The sequence below is a fragment of the Carettochelys insculpta genome, chromosome 2 (assembly GCF_033958435.1).
Source record: "Carettochelys insculpta isolate YL-2023 chromosome 2, ASM3395843v1, whole genome shotgun sequence".
Taxonomy (NCBI): Eukaryota; Metazoa; Chordata; order Testudines; family Carettochelyidae; genus Carettochelys; species Carettochelys insculpta.
This window is the reverse complement of record NC_134138.1, coordinates 45,137,150-45,158,993: the sequence shown is the minus strand read 5'-3', so window position 1 is coordinate 45,158,993 and position 21,844 is coordinate 45,137,150. Positions and strand designations below refer to the sequence as shown.

The following is a 21,844-nucleotide window of genomic DNA, read 5'->3' as shown; positions in this document are numbered from 1 at the left end:
GGCTTCTGCCCCTGGGATTGGCGGGAAATGCGATCTTCAGGACGAGCTGGGGTGGGGAAGGGTGGTCCTTGAGCCAAGTGTAGGGCTAGGGTGGGCATTCAGGCCAAGCAGGAGGATGAGGGGGCTTTGTGGCGGGGTTCAGTCTGAGCAGGGCTGGGATGTTTGGGCCCAGCAAGAGGGGGATGTTTCAGCAGGTGGGGAGAATGTTAGGCCCTTATGAGGGGGGTTCAGTCTGAGGGGGGTGGGGTTGGAGGTCACTGGGCCAAGCAGAGGATAGGGGGCTTTTCAGGCCTAGCAGGACGTGGGAGGGGGCCAAACTAGGGGTAGCTGAGGGGGGCGTGGAGCAGGCCTAGCTGGAGAGCTGAGAGTGGGGGGAGAAGGGCAGGGCCTGCTGTGTGCGGGGGTGGTCTTTATTTACAGAAAAGCACTCCCTGCCAGAAATTCCTGCATACAAGGCTGGGGATATACATATTTTAAAACCAAATTTTGGTTCAGTTAAAAAGAGCGGGAGGCAGTGCAGCAAGAATAATGTAATGTTTATGGAAATCTTTTACATGATTTTTGGGAGCAGGTGTAGCAGGAGAAGCAATAGAGACAGATTGTGTAATAAAGACATTTCCCTGCAAAGGTAGCTGGAGTGAAAGATACAAAGGAAGTGAAACAAACTGACCAGATTTACTTTTGCTATCCAAATTGAATAAAGTGCAAAACGACAATGCAATGCAAAGAAGAACGAGGACATGAAAAATTTAAAAAAATACTTAAAAAAAATCTAACAAGTGACGAGGTAGATTTCAAATATTGATTTTTATCTGAACTACGCTTCCTTAATGCAGCGAGACTTGCAACTGCAAAAGTTACCGTGATTGACACTACAAAGCACATATATATGGGTCAGTCCTACATATTGTTTGGACTAAGGACTGTACGTTCTTACGCACAGTTTGATTGGATGCCAAAACGTAAGGAACATTTTAATGTTAAAGGGCACAGTACACTGCCTGCACCTTCCCTTCTTTCACATGCCAGTGTGCGCGCACGCGCACACACACACAGATACACGCAAATATAACTTTCCACTATAACCAAGAAAGCTGAAGAGAAAAGAACTGAGCCTTCCTGAAGAAGGCCTCCAGCATACAGCATCATTTTGGAAGTGCTGATTCCATGAGGACAACTGAAAGAAAGAGTTAGACCAGCGTTGCCCAAAGTGTGGTACACAGCCCAGTACCAGGTCCTTGGGGGGGCAGGAACCAGTCCTTAGAAAATATACAAATTATTGCACACAATCCTATTAATTTGGTACATTTCATATTTTCCGTTGTAATTAAGGTAATAATAATAAGTTAGGCACTTAAGTATTTTATATCAAGATTTATATTATTATGTACTATTATTATTGTGCATAAATAATAAACAGTGAAAATTTATTCATTTTTCATTCATTGATTTTTTTACATGCATTTATATTTTTGGGCCACAAAAAAAGGTACTGAAAAAAAAAACGGGTTCCTGGGAAACCCTGAGTTAGACTATGAAATACATGCTGTTTGTGGTGTCAAGATGGACTCCACTGTATCACAGACCATCCTGAGACAGCTGGATCAAGGCATGTGTCAGTTTTGGATGTGAAGCAACGTTGTTAAGGGATGCAGCTGCATCAGTGAATTCCTACAGCTTCTGTGCTACGCTATCCCACCAACTGCAATTTCCACTGGTACAGATGATACAAAACTGTTGAAAAATAAAGTTTCTCAGCAAAGAAGAAACAGAATATAATGAAATACCACTACCATAACTGAAATCATAAAACATCTGGTCCTCTAGTGACAGGGATCTTAAATGCCTTAATAATAAAAAGTTTCAGATAAGAAAATAAGACATAATAAAACTTATTTGAAAGGTCTGTCCATTTATCCTATGCAAGCACAAGATGGCAGCGTTAGTAGTGTCCCAGAACAAAGTGGAGGTTTCTGGAATTTTGTAGCCCTTTCTAGTCACACAGACCTCCCACCAGAAGATGTAACAGTTTATACACTTAATAAATTTTCCAGAAGACAGAACCAAAGATGCTAATCTAACACGAAGCACAACACGGTGTTCACTGCGGTGCAAGGGCTCAGAATTGCCACTCAGCACTGTTTGAACTTCATCGTCCAGCTGTGCTTGGGGAGGCAACAGTAGCGCATAGAGCAGAAGTAGAAGGGAGTGCCAGAAAGGCTCTGTGCGGAGTCCAAGTATAAGTCTGCTGGGAGATGGTGACGGGCAAGAGACAGGAGAGGAAAGCCACCTGACATCATGGGGAGAGGCAGTTGTATAAGACGGTTAGGCTATGGTTACACTGAGGTTTCTATTTTGAGATATGTCTGTATCTCGAAACAGAAACCCCATGGCCAAACTCCATCTTTGAAACAGCAGGGCTATTTTGAGAGCTGTGTTTCATTTCCAGTGCCCCTCATTCAGCCGGCAATGAAGTTTGAAATAGGTTACCTTGAAATAACTTACACAAGGCAAATTGTGTAAGTTCTTTCAAGATAGGGCTACAGAGTAATCCTAGCCATAGAGAAAAGTATTTAAGCACAAAAGGCTGAATCCAAAGCTCACTGAAGTCAAAGGAACTTCTGTTGATGTTAATAGGCCTTGGCTCAGGCTCCAACGTGGGGTGCTTCTATTACCAACGCTGACTGTAGTGCAGTTCTACACAGAATTACCCCAGACCACTAAGCCAGCCAGCCTATGGTATAGCTTAATATAGGGTATGTCTTCACTACCTGGAAGATCGACCTAGTCAGGGTTGATCTTCCAGGGTTCAATTTTGCATGCTTAATAGGGATGCATGAAATCAAACTATCACCGATCGACTGCTGACATCTGTACTCCTCAGTATTGTGAGAGTAAGGGAGGTCAGTGGGAGAGTTTCTCCTGTCAACCTCTCGCTGGGAGGATGGCCAGCTAAGTCAATTGTAGATAAGTCAATTCCAGCTATGCAACTGCTACCGCTGGAATTATGTATCTACCATCGACTTTAAGGTTTAGTGAAGACATGGCCACAGAATACTTTGCATTGCATAGGGGGCTTATTCTGAATGATCATCCTATTTAACTGTATTTCATTCACTTCCAGACAGTAATGACACTATTTCCCTTTAAATTCTCTCTTCTCTCTGCAGTTTCTCTCGTATTTTTCTTATGCTGCTCGCCAGCAACTGTTTAGTGAAGTATTTACATTAATAAAACATGGAAAACCAGCTCACCTATGACAGATACACATCCTAATGGAGCTATAAGGGCGGCTGGAGCGAATCCATAAGCTGCAGCATTCCCCAGCTCTCCAAGCCCCATGAGGCTAATTCCACACCACCACAGCTTGCTTGTGTAATAGGGCTTTTGATCTTCTTGACATGCCAGTTGGAGATGAGCATATTTCTGGAAATTAATTATTAGGAACAGATGAAAAAGAAGCTTTCATTGTGTTAATACATAGAATGAAATTTGAGTAATTAGGGGGTCTGTCAGCTTCAAATTCCAGATACGTCAAAATTTCCTCTTTTTTTCCCTCAATTAGTTTCAGTTTGATGTTGCAGACACAGTGCTTTGTACTAATACAATCCCACTTTGGTTTGATGCTTCCTGAACCAAATATCGTGGTTTGAAATGATGAAAAAAATCTAGCCTACTAAATAAATCCACCTGAATAAATAACAGGGGACTCTGAGATTATATACTACCTGGTGGCAAGCACTACAAACCTCTGATTTTATCTCAGAAGGGGTTTCCGGAAGGAAAATAAAAGATCTTCTAGGGTAGCCTTAGAGACAATGCCAATGTATGAAGTTAAAGCCACAAACCAAGTGAAGCTGCCCAGAAAGGAATGTGTCCCTTCTTGCTGATCCATAAAGCAGACTCAAAGATAGTTTAAGAATCAAACAGTGCATAATGAAGCTTGGTTAGTGTCAGGAGGAACTGGAGTTCCTTTTCCATAAAACAGGGGCCTAATTCTGTATGCCTAACATACGCACGTCTTAAATAGGGTTACACACATCAGTAAAGCAAGCAGAATTTGGGACATGATCACCTGCTATACAACAACCTTCCACTCCTCTCACCACCCCACAAAAAAAACACCCTCCAGAGCATGGTAAGGCATAATCCGGATTGGTTTAGTCTCTGTGCAAGAACACCTGTTTGTATATCCCAAATGTCTTAATCATATTTCTATTTCAACAGTACAGCATAACACACGCAAATAGCAGTTTTCTTTTTAGTTTTATAGCTAGAATTGTGCTGTGACAGGATGTTTTGATACCCTCGGTCATTTGGGTCTTCTAACATACAGTTCCAGCTGCACTGAAATCACTAAAGAGAGTGAGTAGGAGATAGTCGAGAATGTAGAATTATTAGGCTGATGTGCAATTTTCACTATGCTGATCTTGCCAGTACAAGACACCCTGCCGATCATCCTACCTAATATTGTCTCTGTCTCCATGCACCCTCCTATCTGTCTGTATTCATCTGTTGTCTCTTGTCTTATACTTACATCATAAATTGTTTGGAGAAGGGACCACTTTTTTATCCTGAGTTTGTACATCATCTAACAAAGTAGTTCTGGTCTATGACTAAGGATCCTGGATATTATGTTGCCTACAAATACATACATAAATAATACTCTGTGGCTGTGTCTAGCTAGGCCCCAACTTTGAAAGGGACATGGTAATTAGGGTGTTGGGAGATTACTAATGAAGTGCTGCGGTGCATATGCAGCACTTCATTAGGCTAAATCTCCCTCCCGGCAACTTCGAAGTGTCAAGCTTTGAAGTGCCGGCTTGTGTGTAGCCGTAGGTCAGCTGTGGGTACTTTGAAGTGCCTGAGCTACTTCGAAGTCCCTTTACTCCTCGAAGTAAAGTCCCTTTACTACTTCGAAGTTACCACGGGGGAGCTTTAGCCTAACGAAGTGCTCCATATGCACTGCAAAGCCAAAATTTCTCACCAGCCCTTCTGCATAGCGTAAGAGGTAATAGCCAAGAGAGTTGGCACTACTGTTCTACCTAGAACCAGTTGGAAAAAAAGCCTTTTTCCTTGTGGAAAATTTTAATTTTTTGGCAAAAAAATCTAAACTCAAAACATTTTGATATGTAAATATAAATATATTTGCCCATGGGGGGTTCTGAAAGCATTTCCAGTGCAGCTGAAATACAGTCACAAATGTGTACTGTCATTGGTGGGTTTGTTTGCAGACTGTTTTTTTAGGGGGTGATCTGTAAGGAGAAGGAGGGAGAAGAAAAGAAGAAAACTCGTTTGGTGGGTGGGATAGTGAAGAGTGACAAAATGTGGCTTATTTCCCATTAATAGGAAAATAAACATCGAAGTTTAAGAAAGTCAAGTGACAATTTAACAAATAATTTGTTCATTAAAAAGGGAGATAATAGAAGCTTCTGCTGCAATTGGTTATCCATAGGGAGAGGGAATAAGCCTTCATTAAACTTGTACACAAAGGAAGATGCTTCAGTTCACATCCAACCCAGGCTGTTAATAAATAAAAGTTAATGGCTGCTTGCAGGTCTGTGTATTCTCAGTGTGCTTCCTAGCAAAGGTCCACCTTACAAAACCCACTTTAAGCGAATCTTTGGACATAGACTCTGAATTACCTACCTCTTTACCCTGGCCTTGATCCAACTTCCACTGTTGTCAACAGGAGACATTTTTCACTGGAGTTGGATCTGCCCCTGTCAGAGGAAACTAGTCTCCACCACAAAAGTGAGGGACACTGGCTACATCTTAGAACAATGATAAATTGCAGGACCCTGAGAATACACAGAATACATCTGCTTCTAGGACTGTCAATCCAGATAATTCAAGAGCATTAAATCCACTTAAGAAAATAGGAGTGAGCTGGTAAAGTTCCCAGATTGAATTAAAAGGTATACTAGTGAACTTTATACTTCATTGATTTTCATGAAAAATCATGTAAGATTATTCTCAGAGATGGCTTTGTAATTGCATCCTTAACAACAAAAATCAGTTTTATACTAAAGGTCTTTAAAAAGCCTTAATACAAAGTTACCTAAGTAATTTCGCGAGAAATCTTTTATTCTGCTCTTCAGTCTTTGAAACTGAAAACAGGGATTCTGCCAGTAAGCATTCATTGGTAACATTATTGAAAATATTTAAAGGAACATTTTCATGTTAAAAAATCACAATAAAATAGCTACTGTGTATCAAGTAACAAACTATTGAAACAGACAAGATGTTAAAATTTCATATTAATAACACTTATTTGTGCCAACATTCCAACTGGATTCAAGGGATTACTATTGAACGTAACTCTGAAAATTCAGAATCTTAATTTGCCTTTTGTCATTTATGCCATTTAATATTAGTGTTTCCTTCAGCTTGCACAATGAAACTAGGCTGGTCAGAATTGCTTTTGGCCCCAGTCTTGCAAATATTTAAGTAAAAAAGTGCTTATTTATTTACAAGAGGAGTTCTGTTAAACAGGATTGAGGCCATAATTTATGGGCATCTTCACTTTAAAATTTGCATACACTAAACACACTGGCACTAAAGATGTCAGTCATAATCACCACTGAGGTCAGGAAAAGGTCCAGCAATACAGTGATCTGCTTCCCTCTTTACAGTATATGGTTGGTTGGAAGGCAGAATCCCAAAGCCTTCTTTTGTTGCAACATGGGATTGCAAAACAGAAAATGTTGAAAACCACCAGACTAATACAGAGTTACGGGGTTGGGCAGGCTCCTAAAATTCAGTAGATTGTTTTTAAAATAAATGTGTGTGTTAACTAAATAGATAAAACATTCGTCATTTACTAAAATTTAAATAAATCCAAATAATTAGAAAAATATATCATACCTGGATATTCAAAGAGATACTTATTAGAAAGTTTCCAATGACTGCTAGCAAAACACCCAAGAGCTGAGTCTGAAAATGTAAATAAAAAACAAAATTTAAAAAATGCTACTTATGAATTTATACAGGCATAACAAAACAGAAGGATCCTGCTAGCACTTTAGTGAAAGGAGAAATCAGGAAGAAAAAGCCAAGCAAATTGACTTTTTCAGTTATTGAATTCATGCCTCACTAAGTAAATCAATGAGGAATGTCTCAAAACGAATAGCCATACGGATAGTGAAGATGGTGCATTTTGCCCGCGGCTTGAGAAGTAAACAACTGTAAATTGAAAGGTTATTCCATTGTAGTAGGTGTTTTTACTATCTGTTAACAGAACACATTGTGTTATACCCACAAAGAGCTTGATAGGATTTGAGAAAATGTTATACTGTATGAATTTTTATACAGCTATGAACGTTTAATAGTTTTATTAGAGAGTCTAGAAGTTAAGTTTACAGCAATCAGACAACGCACACCACAGCACAATCATTTGTGTTCTGCCAATGTAGTCACTGTATAACAAAAGGTGTCCAGGAATACAGTTATCCTGACAATTTCATTAATGTACTTTATTTCATCACAATCTGTTTGAGATAGGATATCTGCTTTTCAATAAGATTTGCAAACAATGTAAAGTTGGAACAATAAAAATTGGAAGATGGCACCCATTATTACAGGAAAAAAGAATTTAGGATGTTACTTCAGCAAGCTCAAAGGTCAATCTCCAATACAAAGTTACCTGTGTGGGTGCACCAGGTTATAACAATTGTGTCCTCATCATGGTATAATCCAACGTGGTCTTGGCTAAGTAGAAACCATGTTCTAGTACCATGTAGCACTGTTTAGGGCAACTGCATCTGTACTCCCTCACCCCTCTATGGCTCAGCGGCAGCCTCACTCTCAGACTTCTGGCTTCCAAGCAGTTGACAGAGTTGGGTGTTCCTAGGCTGAACAGTTCCTTGCTGGCACTATGTTATTCCCACCAAAAGACAGTTTGCCTAAGCTGGTCTGCTCACTATTTCTTCAGAGACTAATAATGGGTGTTGCTCACAGTTATAAAATAGCATAAAATTCTACCAAAGTAAGCCCATTTTACTCTTAAGGAAAACGCATTAGAGAGAAAATATATTAACAATAACATAAGAACCTACACCTGACAATAAACTTACCATGTATCACCCCCTCCAACATGGGCTGTGGCAGATGCTGTCCTTTAAAACCTTATGCAAGGGGTTTTCCTTTGGTTTCAAGTTCACCACACTCTTTGCTTAGCATTAGAACACAGACTTATGAGGCCTCATGGGGCCAAAGTCCTTCCAACCCTTTGCTAAGGGCTTGGGCCTGCCATGGGACCGGAGCGTTTGCTAGTTGGCTGGACCAGAACAAAAGCCCCGAGTCAGTTATTTATCTCCAAATCTTTTCAATGTCTGTTAGTCTCTGGAGAATCCAGCCAGAACATGAGAGGAGACCATGAATAACTAGTCGGTCAAGTCACTGGGTCCTCTTCCCAGGGCACAACCTCAAAAAGGGTGATCACGGGAGGAATTGCATTGGCCTGCCCACTCCTCCTACAGCAGTTACACACACTCGCACACAAACACAAACGACTGCATTTTTAGTGGACCCCAAGGACATGAAACTTATCATACTAAAGTTTAATTTAGTTCAGTAAGGTTCCCCCAGGGTATCTATACAGCCCTTTGGTCCTCGTCCAGTCTAGGATTTAAGCATGGTGCTAGCATGCCAGCTAACACAGTTCAATCAAGGGCAGGCAAGGCAGTGTACACTTTATTTCAGCTTGGGTGGATGTATGCATAGGCACCAACCTCCCCTCCAGCCTGGGGTGCTCCCAACCCCGCAACTCCACCCCAGGCCTTGCCCTCATTCTATCCCTTTTCCCAAGCTCCCGCCCTTGTCTTGCCTCTTGCCCCAAACATTCCCCATGCCCATTCCTCCCCATCTTTCTGGAGCTCCCTACATACCACAGGTCAGCTGTCTGCAGTGCTCTGGAAGAGTTGGGAGGGCAGGGAAGGAGTGGGTCACTGGGGCCACCAGCAGGCAAAGGGTACAGCAGGGAGGGGAGCAAAGGTGGAGAGCTTTGCTGCCAGTGGACACTCAGCATGTACTAATTTTTCCTCTTGGGTGCTCCGGCCCCAGAGCACCCACATTGCTGTCTCCTGTGCACGTACATGTCCTATCTCTGCTTGGAGCAGTGTTTCAAAAGGAGCTGGCGGGGACCCTGCCCCCACTCCCTGCTGAGGGCAGGGAGAAGCCTGTTAGGAGCTGGGAGGCAGCTTAAATGCCACATTCTGGCTCCACTGGGCAGGCAGGGAAGCTTTCAGTGGCTACTCATTTATTCGATATCCCTGGCATGACGTTGAGCAGATTTTGAAAGTGTGTCTGTGCTTGCTCACTAACACGAGATAAGTACAACCTGAAGCCACTCCTGTGGCTGTCTATCCCTTGGCTTCCTCCAGCTGGGGGAAGCTGGGCAGGCAGCTGCAGTGGTGTGGCTTCTTCCCAGCTTCCCCCAGCTGGGGGAAGGCAGGGACATGCTGTGTCTGGCCCCCAGAGTGGCAGAGAGCTGAGAACCAGGCAGCAGCTGCTGCGCTGGTCAGTTTCCTGGCTCCCAAGTTACGTGTAAATTCAACGTATGCGGAGGTTGCCAAGAATGCAACCTTTGTGTAAGTCGGGGGTCTACCTATTCTGTGGTGGATTTGAAACATTAATGTATTTGATCCTTGTTTAGCTTGTTGTATGCACCGCTATGTCGCAAACCTCTCTAGCAAGACTGTAACTATTAAATGTAAGTAAACGTGATGTTTATGAGCAAACGATTCAGCTGAAAAAAGTGGATGTGTCATGGAATTGTCTGTCTCATTGAAGAGTGCTGTGTTACTGAGTTAGAGGGCTAAAATGGCAACATGGCCATGTGAATTTTAGCAGTTAGTGCTTGGGTTGCCAGGTGCCCAGTTTTCAGTTGGAAATTCTGATTAAAAAAAAAAAGGCGGCGGGGGTTATAGTTGGCAGTGTCCAGTCAGATGTACTGACTGACAATCAGCCCTGAGGGAGGATTAGGTGGAGCAGGGAATCAGGACTTGAGGGAAGAGGCATGGCAGGGAGGCCCAGTTGTCAGCAATTAGAAAGCCGGCAATCCTAGCTAGCACTCTAACATAGCAACACGATATGGGTGGCAGCACAGGTTAGGATCTCAGGATGGCCCCGTACTTAGGAGTTAGCCAAAGCTGCTACAGCTACATTGCTATTTTTAGCATATTAATATGATCCATTGGTAATTATACCTTCCAGCTTCTGCATAGACTTAACCTAACTCAACTGGCCCAATGCATGATAAGGTACATGCTGATGTGTGTGCACTAGACTGAGATGTGTTCATGAAATATGACACTTTCAATCCTATTCAAAGCCCTGAAGATCAAGGATATATTATCATCATCATCAACAACCACGGATTCAGCACCTGTTGGTGTCCGATGCCTCCCTCACTACTTCCTTCTATCTTTCCCTGTCTGGTGCAGAATGGCTTAGTTTCTGTAGATTAGCTCAGCACCAATTTAGTATATCATCTATCCATTCTCGGTGGGGTCTGCCTCTCCTATCCAAACCGTCCATTATGCTGAATACCAGCGTCTTTATTTTCTGTTCTTCCTTCATTCTTCAAATATGCCCAAATAGCTGTAAATTGTGCTGTTAAAATAGGTCAGAACAGTGTGTGATCCATTCGCTGAAAAAACACCCTGTATTACAGTAACACGTGCAGCTCTAGCCTGGCAAAATTAACTGTGCAAGATCTCCAGATTTCAACACTGGGAGGGAAAAGGGAAGAGACAATAAGAAATGGTAAGCAACAAAATTACACTGCACATTTTGTAAATCCACATGTACCTATCTTTTCTTCAAGAGCCATTTTCTAGTGCACCAGAGCCATCATATGAAGCCTGGCTCCCATTTATTTTAAGCCCCTTTACACTGCCAGTGTGATATAAAGGGGCCTGAGGATAAATACAGGAGCTGATAGGTAAATTTTTTATATGAATTCTAGTACATTTTTCCCTCAGATTGAAATCTGCATCAGAATTCAGCTATATGGTAAAACAGATCAGCTGTGTCTACACTAGCTCCCTACTACAAAGGCAGGATGGTAAGTAGGGTGTCAGGAGATTATTAATGAAGTGCTGCGGTGGAGTAAAGGGACTTTGAAGTTGCCCACATGAGCTGGCACTTCAAAGTTTAACACTTCGAATTGCCATGGGGGAAAATTAGCTTAATGAAGTACTGCATATGCAGCACAGCACTTCATTAATAATCTCCCAATACCCTACTTACCATGCTCCCTTCGAAGTAGGGAGCTAGTGCAGAGACAGCCATAGTTTAATTGTCTTGCATGTAAGGTTTTTTCATTTTATTTTTCTAATGTACATTGAATTGTAGGTTTGCCAGGACTAACAAATCAAAATCCAGAAAGACTAAACTTATCTGCATTGAATAAAGGGTTGCACTGAATAAAGGGTTTATAATGTATACTCATGGAAACCTATTGTTATAAGTTAAACTGATGAATGGGAAAAAATTGTCAACATACTTATTAGGCTTGTTAAGCTGTTCCCTCTTTTTATTTATATTAAAATTGTTGAAGACATTACATTTGATTTCCAGTAACTAAAGCTATGCCAGATTTCTGAAGACTTAAAAATTGTAGTTTTTGGAAAACATGCCTCTTAAAATCTAATTCTGAGTAACGGTGAAATATAAAGGGAATTCAGAGTCCTTAAAAAAAAACCGTATTTTTGAAAATAGCTGCCATCTGAAATAGAGAGATATTATTTAATTATTATTATTTATACAACTCCTGCTGCATTCAGTGCATTACTATGATGTACTAGGACCCCGCTGTGCAAGGCTTTGTGCAAACAGACCAAAAGACAAGGGGTTGCAAGCAAGTAATGAGACAATATTGATCAGTGAAACAAGATAGCTCAGCTGCAGTCACTGGGATATAAAAGATGAGACATCATTTGGTGTGTGAGAAGAACAAAAGCATTCTATATATAGCCTTGCCCCAGCTAAAAAAAAAAAAAAAATTATGTACTTACTTCTCTGTCATTGCTGGAGCTGGGTGCCTTGCCAGCAGCCATCACTCTCTCTGGTCGGCCTTCAGAGCTGGGCAGCCAGAGAGAAGCGGCTCCTAAGCAGAGGCTATGGCACATTCTGGGGTGGCTATAGCACCAACATGCCCCCTCAGCACATCCCCTGAAAGTCTTCCCTTTTCACTATGCCTGTAATAAAGTCAATGTGCAGCAAAACAATTAGTGTTCTTCCTGTTCTAGAATTTAACTTTTAGAGAGCAGGTACTTAGCAATGGGTGTTAGCTCACTATGTACCCTCCTGTATGTCACGTCTGACTTATTAAATTAATTTTTCACACAATTAGTTTAAAAAAATGTAATTACAAAGATGTTGGATTTCAGCACACAGGACCTTCTGAATGGAAACAAGTAAGAAGTACTAGACTTTTACCAGGAAAGATTTAATAAAAGCAATTCTTATACCTCTGTAAACCGGGTTCTCATGTGTCTGTGGGCACACACCCCTGTGCATCTTTAAACAATTTTTAAGAAGCACTTGAAACCAAGAGTTAACTGATTATAGCATCAATGTAGGTAGTAAACTTAGCAGAGCAAAGACAAGGTCTTCTTTTGTCTTGTATGCAGCTTCAAGGAAATTGTTGCCTCTTAATAATAGAATGAAGAAACTCAAGCTTTTTCCAACTCAGACCATAGTTTTCTCCAATTCAAAGCATCTTCTAGGAACATCTGTTTAGTTAAATACTTCAGCCTAGCACTTGTTGATAATCTTCCAGAACTGTAAGCCTGTTCCCTGCACGCCTTACTTTTTGCTAGAGATGTACACTAGTAGGCTGTCTGATTGGGAACACTGCAAACATGCCGCCCAGAGGAGAAATGGCCTACTTTCTCCTTTTAGAACCTCTGCCAGCTCTGCACCCCAAACAAACCACAAACCCAAAAATGAGTTCAGGAAAAACACCTTCCTGAGCTACTTACTGCTTTTTCAGAGACTTTTCTCTGCTCTTGGAAGACCACACTGCTCTTTAATTTGTTCTATTAGCCTCTTACATGCCAGTCAAGAGATGCTGCTAGAATCTCAGCTAGATAAAAGTTGTTATTCTTCGCTTGACTGGCTTTCCACAGACACCACTTCACTGTCTGTCATCTTGAGGAGAGGACTGAATCATTGCTGCATGATAACAAAGGCTCCCCATGATAACATTCATGGTGGCATAGTCACTGCTGAGAAATACAGCTTGTCAGGGAAAAGAGAGAAACATAAAGCAAAGAAATTCATATCAATAGAAAGTGGGGAGGTAAATACAAGAACCCAGAGATGACAAAAATCAAAAGCCAGAAAACAAAAAAAGATATGGAAAGAAAGTATTGAGAGAAAATAAGTTAGACTCACAGAACAAACTAAATGGAGCCAGAGCTTGTCTGTACACATACCAACATCAAAATATTTAAATGTTTCAATTCATATCCTCAATATTTTTTTTATAAAAGTCTGCAAAGGCACAGAAGTGCCCTTTTTTGCTGCAACTTTTGTAATAAACCCTCTGTAACAGATTTGTTTAACTGAGATAGACGTCTGATCAAAGCAAACAGAAAAAAAAGTCTATGTCCATACTTACAGTTTTTTCTTTGACAGGTTTGTCAGGGATAGAAAAGGGCTAAATGCACAGCACTGGTTTGTGTTCACACTGTTTTCCACAGACTTCAGAGAGTGTTTCCACAGGAGACACTTGCATTGGGTGCACTATGGTAGCTATCCTACTACAGACTGCTCCAGGTGACAAAACAAATTGTTGTGGCAGAGTGGTGTGGGGGGGTGGGCAGGGGAAGACCCCTGACACTGCACAGCACATTCTGCCTGCCTCTGTTCCCACTGTGTGACGCAGCAGGTGCATTTTACAACAATGACTTCTTGTGGGGGTGTATGGGGTGTCCAGGGAGGGGTAGCACCTGTGGTGTGGGGACTTGTTGGGTCTCTTCGGGGCAGTTCGTGCACCTTTGGTCCCCACCTGGCACCCAGAGCTCACCTGTGGCTCCAAGAAGCTGTAGCGTGCAGCAGCCACACCCTGACAAACCACTTCGACAGGTGGGCTAAACCAGGTGAGGGTAGCTCGCAGGTCTGAAACCTGCGGTGAGATAGGGAATTGCATATTCCAGCATGCAAAGTCAGCCCTGGCGGACTGGGCGGATGAGATCAACAGCAAGATCCAACGACTAGGAAGGCGGTTCTGCAACACTCTCTGGACAGTGAAGGGCATGACAAGGCACCAAAGACGGAATGGCCATCCACTGCAGCCTAGGAAATCCCAGCCATGACGACTTTTCATACCACTGGAACCAGGCTTCTGAGGTCGAGATAGTTTAACTGCCCCTGTGCAATGGCTTTTCCACTTTAAATATTCTTCCGCAGAGATTCTTGGCACATTCTCATCGCTTCTGCCTACCTCAAAGTCCTATGGCGATGGTGGAAGGGCAAAGCAACAGGTAGAGGTGACCACTGGGAGTCGTAGCTCGAAACCTGCACATAGGCGGCCTGTGGAATTTGGTTGCTTGCCTCTGACCCCGGGATGACAGAGGACTTCGGCAGCGCCCCAGGCAACTGAGCAGGCCTTTTTTAGGAACAGCACTGCTCACCCTCAAAATGAGGGAGGGGACTTGAAAAAGTATCCCAAAAATTGTATGTCCCAACCAAAATGGCCAGGATGCCACAGCTGGCAGTTTTACCCTCACAGAGGTCACAAAAACAGTGAAAAGAAAGATGATATTTGCAGCATGGAACGTTTGCACCCTCTTGGACAGGGAGAATGCTACGAGGCCTGAAAGAAGAATGGCCCTCGTAGCAAGAGAACTGGCACATTATAACATGGATACAAGCGCCCTGAGCAAGACCAGGCTGGCACAGGAAGGATCCATGTGCGAACCAAAAGGAGGTTACACCTTCTTCTGGAGAGGCAGGCCAGAAAATGATGGCAAGTCCCACTGTGTGGATTCTGTCTTCAAGACATCACTTCTGCACCAGCTTCCTGACCTACCAACTTGCATAAGTGAGCATCTGATCAAGCTCCGCTTCCCCCTCAGCACCCCTTGCCACATTACAGCACACTGACTAGCAGCGATGAAGCAAAAGAAAGTTTCTGTGAAGACCCTGACCATCTTGTGAAAGCAACTCCTCCTAGCGACAAGCTTCTCCTGTTGGGTGACTTCACTGCCAGGGTTGGCAAGGACTGTAGGACCTGGAAATGGGTGCTGGGGCATCATGGTGATGGTAACATGAATGCCAACGGCCACCTTCTGCTGAGCGTGCGTGCAGAAAACAACCTGACAATTACCAACACTCTCTTCAGGCAAGCCAATAAATACAAGACCACATGGATGCACCTGAGATCAAAACAGTGGCACCTGATTGACTATGTCATCGGTCCCAGGCAGGACATCCGAGATGTTACGATCACCAGGGCCATGCAGGGAGCTGAGTGCTGGACTGATTATAGACTCGTCAGATAAGTCCTTATGCTGCACATCACACCACTGCATCGCAAGAAGCTCAAGGTTGTCAGACCCTCCTTCAACATCAGGAAGGTGCAATATACTGGTCATCGTGAGAAATTCGCAGCCTGCCTTGATAAAGTGCTGACATCCCATGGACCCCTGACTGGAGACACAACACAAAAGTGGGAACAGTTCAAAAGCCTGGTGACTGAGTCAGCCAAGTTAACGCTAGGACTGAAAAAGAGAGTTCACCAAAGCTGGTTTGATGAAAATGACAAAGCCATCATGAAGATCTTAGAGGAAAAACAGAACACATTTCTGCTATGGCAAAATGATCAGTCCTCAAATCTCCAAACGTGATTGTTTCAAACACCTTCAGAGCCAGGCGCAAATGGCACTTTGCAAAATGCAAGATGAGTGGTGGGAGAGTAAAGCTGATGAAGTTCAAAATTCCAAAACTACTCTGACACCAAGAACTCCAAGATGTTCTTGAGTGCTATCAAAGCTATACGTGGACCTTCAAAGCCAAGTACTACACCTCTCCTGTCTCCAGATGGCATGAAGAAAAGCATCAACAATAGGTGGAAAGAGTACTTCAGCAACCTTCTCAACAGACCCTCCATTGTCCATCCTGTGGCCCTAGACCAGATCCCTCAGAAACCCACAATAGACAGTCTTGACCTGCCCCCTACAATGGATGAGGTCAAAAAGGCAATCAGCCAGACCACCTCTGGCAAAACCCCTGGGATGGAGGGTATCACTGCTGAAATTTCCAAAGCAGCAGAACCAGTGTCACTTGAAGCCTTTCACAAGATCTTGATCAGCATCTGGGAAGAAGACGATGACATGCCCAAAGACTTTAAGGATGCCACAATCATCTCGCTCTTCAAGAACAAAGGCAACAAAGCTGACTGTGGAAATTATGGGGGCATCTCCCTTCTCTGTACTGCTGGGAAGATCTTGGCTTGAGTCATCCTCAACCATCTGATCACCAGAACCTCAGAGGAGAATCTATCAGAGGCACAGTGTGGTTTTCATCCAGGCCGCAGCACCACTGACCTGATCTTTGCTGTTCTTCAGGTCCAGAAAAAGTGCATAGAGCACAACTTGGACGTGTATGTGGTCTTTATAGACCTGGCCAAGGCGTTTGACACCATCAACAGAGAAGCCCTGTGGATTATCCTGTCAAAACTTGGCTGTCCAAGAAGATTCGTTAACCTCATATGCCTGTTCCACAATGACATGACTGGCTTTGTTCTTTCAAATGGCAAGTCCTCAGATCCATTTGAGATATCCAATGGTGTGAAGCAAGGGTGTGTGCTGGCCCCAGTATTATTCAACCTCTTTTGCACGTGCATCCTCAGACACACAGTTAGGGACCTGGACCACGGAGTCTACATAAAATACAGACTTGATGGGTCAGTTTTCAACCTTCGTCGTCTGAATGCTAAAACCAAGATGCTTGAGAGGCTCTTCCTTGAAGCCCTTTTTGCTGACAACTGTGCACTTATGGCACACAAGGAATCTGATCTCCAGCTCACTGTCAACAAGTTTGCTGATGCCACTCACCTCTTTCGTTTGACCATCAGCCTAGGAAAGACCGAGGTGCTGTTCCAACCTGCTCCAGGATCTGCTGCTCTCCCCGCTTCAATCTTTATTGAAGGAACAGAGTTAAAAACAGTAGAGGAGTTCAACTAACTTGGCAGTGTGATGGCCAATGATGGCTCCCTTGACAAAGAAATCAATGCCAGAATCTGCCAGGCCAGCCGGGCACTAGGATGTCTGAGAGCGCGAGTGTTGAATCAGCACAATATCTGACAGTCCGCTAAACTGAAAGTGTACAAGGCTGTAGTCCTGACCAGTCTCCTGTACGGCTGTGAAACCTGGACCTTGTACAGAAAATATATAAAACTGCTGGAGCACTTCCACACAGGCAGCCTGAGGTCAATACTGCACATTCGATGGCAGGACAGAATTATGAACCTGGAAGTCCTGGAGAGAGCAGGAACCACGAATATCGAAGCCATGATTCTGAAAGCCCAGCTTTGCTGGACAGGGCACATCATATGAATGGAGGAGTCAAGAATCCCTAAGCAACTCCTCTACGGTGAACTCTCCCAGGGCAAAAGGAATCAAGGTAGGCCTTGCAAGAGGTATAAAGACTGCATGAAGGCCAACATTGCTCATGCTGGTTTAAAACCAGATCAGCTAGAGCAGCATGTAAAAGACCAAACAGGCTGGCGTGCTCTTGTACGACACACGTATGACAACTTTGAAGAGCAGCAACACGTACGCCTCATCGATGCTCGTGAGAGGAACAAAGCAACAGCAGCAGCCGCACCACCAGAGCCAGGACAATTCCCTTGCCCCCACTGGGAACGCCCATGCTGTTTAAAGCTTGGACTCCTCAGCCACATGCGAGTCCACAACCGATGAGCCTGTGCAAGCTCAAGACGTCATCGTCGGACACGATGGACTACCTGCTACTTCTTGTGTAACCCAGAGCAGCAACAGCTATCAGAATGAAGCTAAAGGGGTGGGGCACATACCTGCAGGCTGGAATGCTGAGTTACAGACTGCATCTACACTATGAGATAAATTTGAATTTAAGGCAGTTAGCTCGATATTACTACATGGCTGTCTTCACTGCAAATGCTTTAAAGTGCTACTGGACTGCTTTTTTGTTTTGATAGTATATAGACCAGCACCGCTATCTCTCTGTTACCATTAGTTCAATTAGGGAGCACTAATACCGATATCACAAATATTGACAGTACCTGCTGGCTGCAGCATCAAACTTTAATTCAAAAGTTCAATTAAAAGCCAGTGCGGAAGTGCCATGTCTTAAAATAGAATTTATTAGCCTCCAGGGGTGTCCTGTATGTAATCCACCATGTCCCTCAGCGCTCCGCTCTGGCTGCTCCTCTCCAGGTGCACAGGAATTAGGTTAGAGGAAGAGTGTGAATTTGAAATTGGGACCAGGAAGCCTGTGGACTCATGTTTGCATGAGAGCCTGAGAAATGTCTTTTTTTCTTTGCTATTAGCGCTGTGAGAGCATCTGCCCATTACAAATAACCCCAGCACAGAGTTCTGGGTTCTGTCTCTACACTTGGCATTTTTTTCTGTGCTGCCTGGCACCAGCCACTGTCCTGCTACACCATGGGGCAGCGAGGCTGTTGTGGGGGTCGTGCTTGCACAAGGAGCCAAGAAACTTCTTCTCAGTGGTTTACATTTGTGTTCCCCACCACCCACAGGCACCACACAGTCGGGGTCTTTCCCATGCTCAGCCACAACATGTGGGTAGCCCACAACCTAATAAAAGGACGTGCCTGCTGTTTGGTGCTGACCTTGCTGCCAGGCAGCACCATGTCCTGGCTTGCACATGGTTGGGGCAGGAAATATTTTTGGGGGCTCGCAGCTGCCATGGAGGAAGTTCTCCCAGCAGCTAAGATACTCAAGGCCCTTCTTTTACGCTGGGGACCTCTTCAACTGGCCTTCCATTGAAGCTCCCCCCAACACCCTTGGAAACGGACCCTTGCAGTTTGCTGATACCAGGGAGAATTTTCCCCTGGCGGCTACAATTTTAGCGGTAATGGAACATTCCAACTGGCTCTGCAGCCACAGATCACAGCCCTGCTCCCCCAGCAAAAACATTTTTAGGGGGTTGCTGCCTGCTGCAGCTGCCTGCTGCTTTTTGCAAAATCTCTGATATTTCTGTTATAAAATCTTTTTCCTAACATTTCTTATCTTTCACCATGAATTGACACCCCCCCCAACAACACAGGGTGGAAGGCGAGTCGAGATTCCTGCTTCTGTTATAAGTGTATGAGACTTCACTGTCCCCACCCACCTCCATGTCGATAATATCCATGTAGTGAAGAGGGAAGACAAAAATGTTTTTCCTAGACTTTTCTACCCTGTTTCTTCTAACTTTGCACCCCTTCATGCAGGGAAGAGTAGGTGGAGGGCCAGTTGAGAATAGTCTGTTCCTGTACTATTTTCAGGGATTGGCTGGAATCACAGCAGGGGGGACACTCAGTGGATGGCCAACTGAGAACACAGACTGTGCATAGAAGCCAAACAGGGCACTGGAAAGCCAAATACTGTCCTCTCAGCAACTCCTTCAAACTTTTCAGGGTCCCTGTTTTATTCTCAGGGATCAGATGCAATCACAGGAGGGGGGACAGTCAGCGGATGGCCAGTTGAGAAGACACACACTTGCTGATTTTTATGAAATCCTTAATAATTCAGTTGCAGAAGAAAGAGATTTGTTAACTTGGCCATCTCTGTGGATGCTCCACTCTTCCTTTCTTCCGACAGGAAAAATGGACGTTCGCTTAACATGGGAGAGAAAAGAGGGCAATGGAATGTGGGAAGATGATGTCAAAGACCAGCAAACATACCCAGAATGCTACAGGGATGAGGGAACTGTGGGATATGTTCCCACAATGCACTACTGCAACAGTCAATGTTTGACGATTGAGTATGGCACCAATAAGGTGACTTTGTGAGGAGCGCGGGGGGGAGATGAGTATAGTCAAAATTAAATTTATAAATTCCAGAGTTACAAAATGGATATTAATAAATTCAATTTATCTTGTAGTGTAGATACAGCCACAAAGAGTGACCATTGCTTTTCTGCATTGTGAGATAGCTCCAGAGAAAAAAAAAACTGAAAAAAAAAAGACTGGTTTTGGGGTGGTTTTATTTTTGCACTGAAACTTAACAGTTTTAGTGCAAAATGTGGACTTCCAGTGAAGACACTAGCATGGTTACTTTTTGCACAAAAAAACTTTTTTTGTACTAAAAGTGGCAAGTGCAGATGTAGCTGTAGACTGAAATACTGCTATCCATATAAGTCGTAACATTGGGTTTGTCTCGACTACATTTGTGTTAGCTAAAATAGCTAAAATTCTAGTATAAACAAAGCCAGATGTACTGTGCTTTTTTTGTGCTGGTATTTGCCAGTATCCAGCACCAGCACCTTGTCAGCCCCAACCAGGGGGTTGGCTGGGGGTGAAGCGTGGGGAGACAGCTGAGTAACAGCTCCTCTCTTTTTGTTAAAAAAGAAACAACCAAGCACTGGTAACATATGTTAAGTTGGTTAATTTGAAGCACAGGAGTGTTAGCCTGTGTTAGGACAGCCTAATTTATGGTTTGTAATACTGTACCTCTCCAGTCTAGACAAATCCCAATGAAACTAGACACCTTGTGCTTAGGACATATGAGGCACATTTTATCTAGACCTGGCGTGATCAAACTGAAAGATGGGTCATGGGGCGGGGGCGGGAGGGGTGCATGAAATTTTGTAAAGAGGCACAGCATGATTGGCTGCTGGGTCTCAGGCTCATCCAATCATTAAAAATGTTGAAATATGTCACTGTTTTTATATATTTGTATTCATATTTATATACTAATTAATAAGTTTTTTTTACATTCTACAGACTTATTTTTCTTACATGTGCCAAAAGGCTTTTATTTTTCATTTGACCATAACTGACATTTCTGTCGGTTTGGATTACATTTGACAGGGCGGGGTGGAGTGGCTCTGCTAATTGCTGGGACGGAAAGCGTGGCCCAAAGTAAAACGCTTGGTCATCCTTGACCTAGACTAGAGAGCTTGGTGATGTTATAATTTAAAACACTTTGCTTGTAAACAGAGGTGGAAAAAGTACCCCAAAAGTTACATGAATAGAAGTGCAGCTGCTTTCACTTTGGGGTACTTGAGTACAATAAAGATGCGACATTTGCACGTGCGCACTTTTACGCAAGTAGTTTTCCAGATGGACACCGGCAACTTGTACGTAAGTACATTCCTTCAAGTAGCTGTATTTTTACTCAAATAACTTTTGGGGTCCTTTTTCCACCTCTGCTTGTAAATTCTAATATACATATTTCACAAACTTTTACTCTAGAACACAATCATGTAACATGGTGATGGCGGCCAGTCCAAAAGGTGAACCCTGGCTAGGAGCAATTTTTTTTTTTTTTGTGGTGACTGGTCAATGCACTAATTGATAGCTAAGTAAAATGTGTTGCAACTGGACCAATAACTCTAGTCTCAATATTGTGAATGTTAATCAACAGTAAACTCCAGGTGGAGTGACTCAATTGTAAAGCCCATGAATTAAGTTCTTTGTTTGATTAGACAGTGAACACATTTACTTTTCAATGTTCATTGCTCACGCCTATGACAATACAATGTTGCGGTTTTTTAAGATCTCATTTTTTAGTTATATACCAACTGGCTATCTCCAAGTTTACTGCATTACATTCCAAAGTCCAGATTAGTCACAAGAGAGAAAAGTATACACCCATCTCTTCATGTCAACAAGAATTCTTTT

The 21,844-nt window shown here is 43.2% G+C and overlaps 1 protein-coding gene across 3 annotated transcripts in view; it reads right to left on the bottom strand.

The window, feature by feature from the left end:
- The window catches only part of NIPAL2 (NIPA like domain containing 2), an 85,224-nt gene that overhangs the window by 49,751 nt on the left and 13,629 nt on the right, over positions 1-21,844 (bottom strand). The window contains exons 1-3 of one of the 3 annotated variants that reach the window (XM_074986885.1): positions 12,021-12,149; positions 6,868-6,936; positions 3,255-3,426 (exon numbers count right to left, since the gene is read on the bottom strand). In XM_074986885.1, the coding sequence (XP_074842986.1) occupies positions 3,255-3,426; positions 6,868-6,936; positions 12,021-12,134 (355 nt within the window). In that variant the 5' untranslated portion in view covers positions 12,135-12,149. Of the gene's footprint in view, positions 1-3,254; positions 3,427-6,867; positions 6,937-8,075; positions 8,328-12,020; positions 12,150-21,844 lie in introns of those variants that run through there. The other 2 variants (XM_074986887.1, XM_074986886.1) reach the window with 2 other exon arrangements.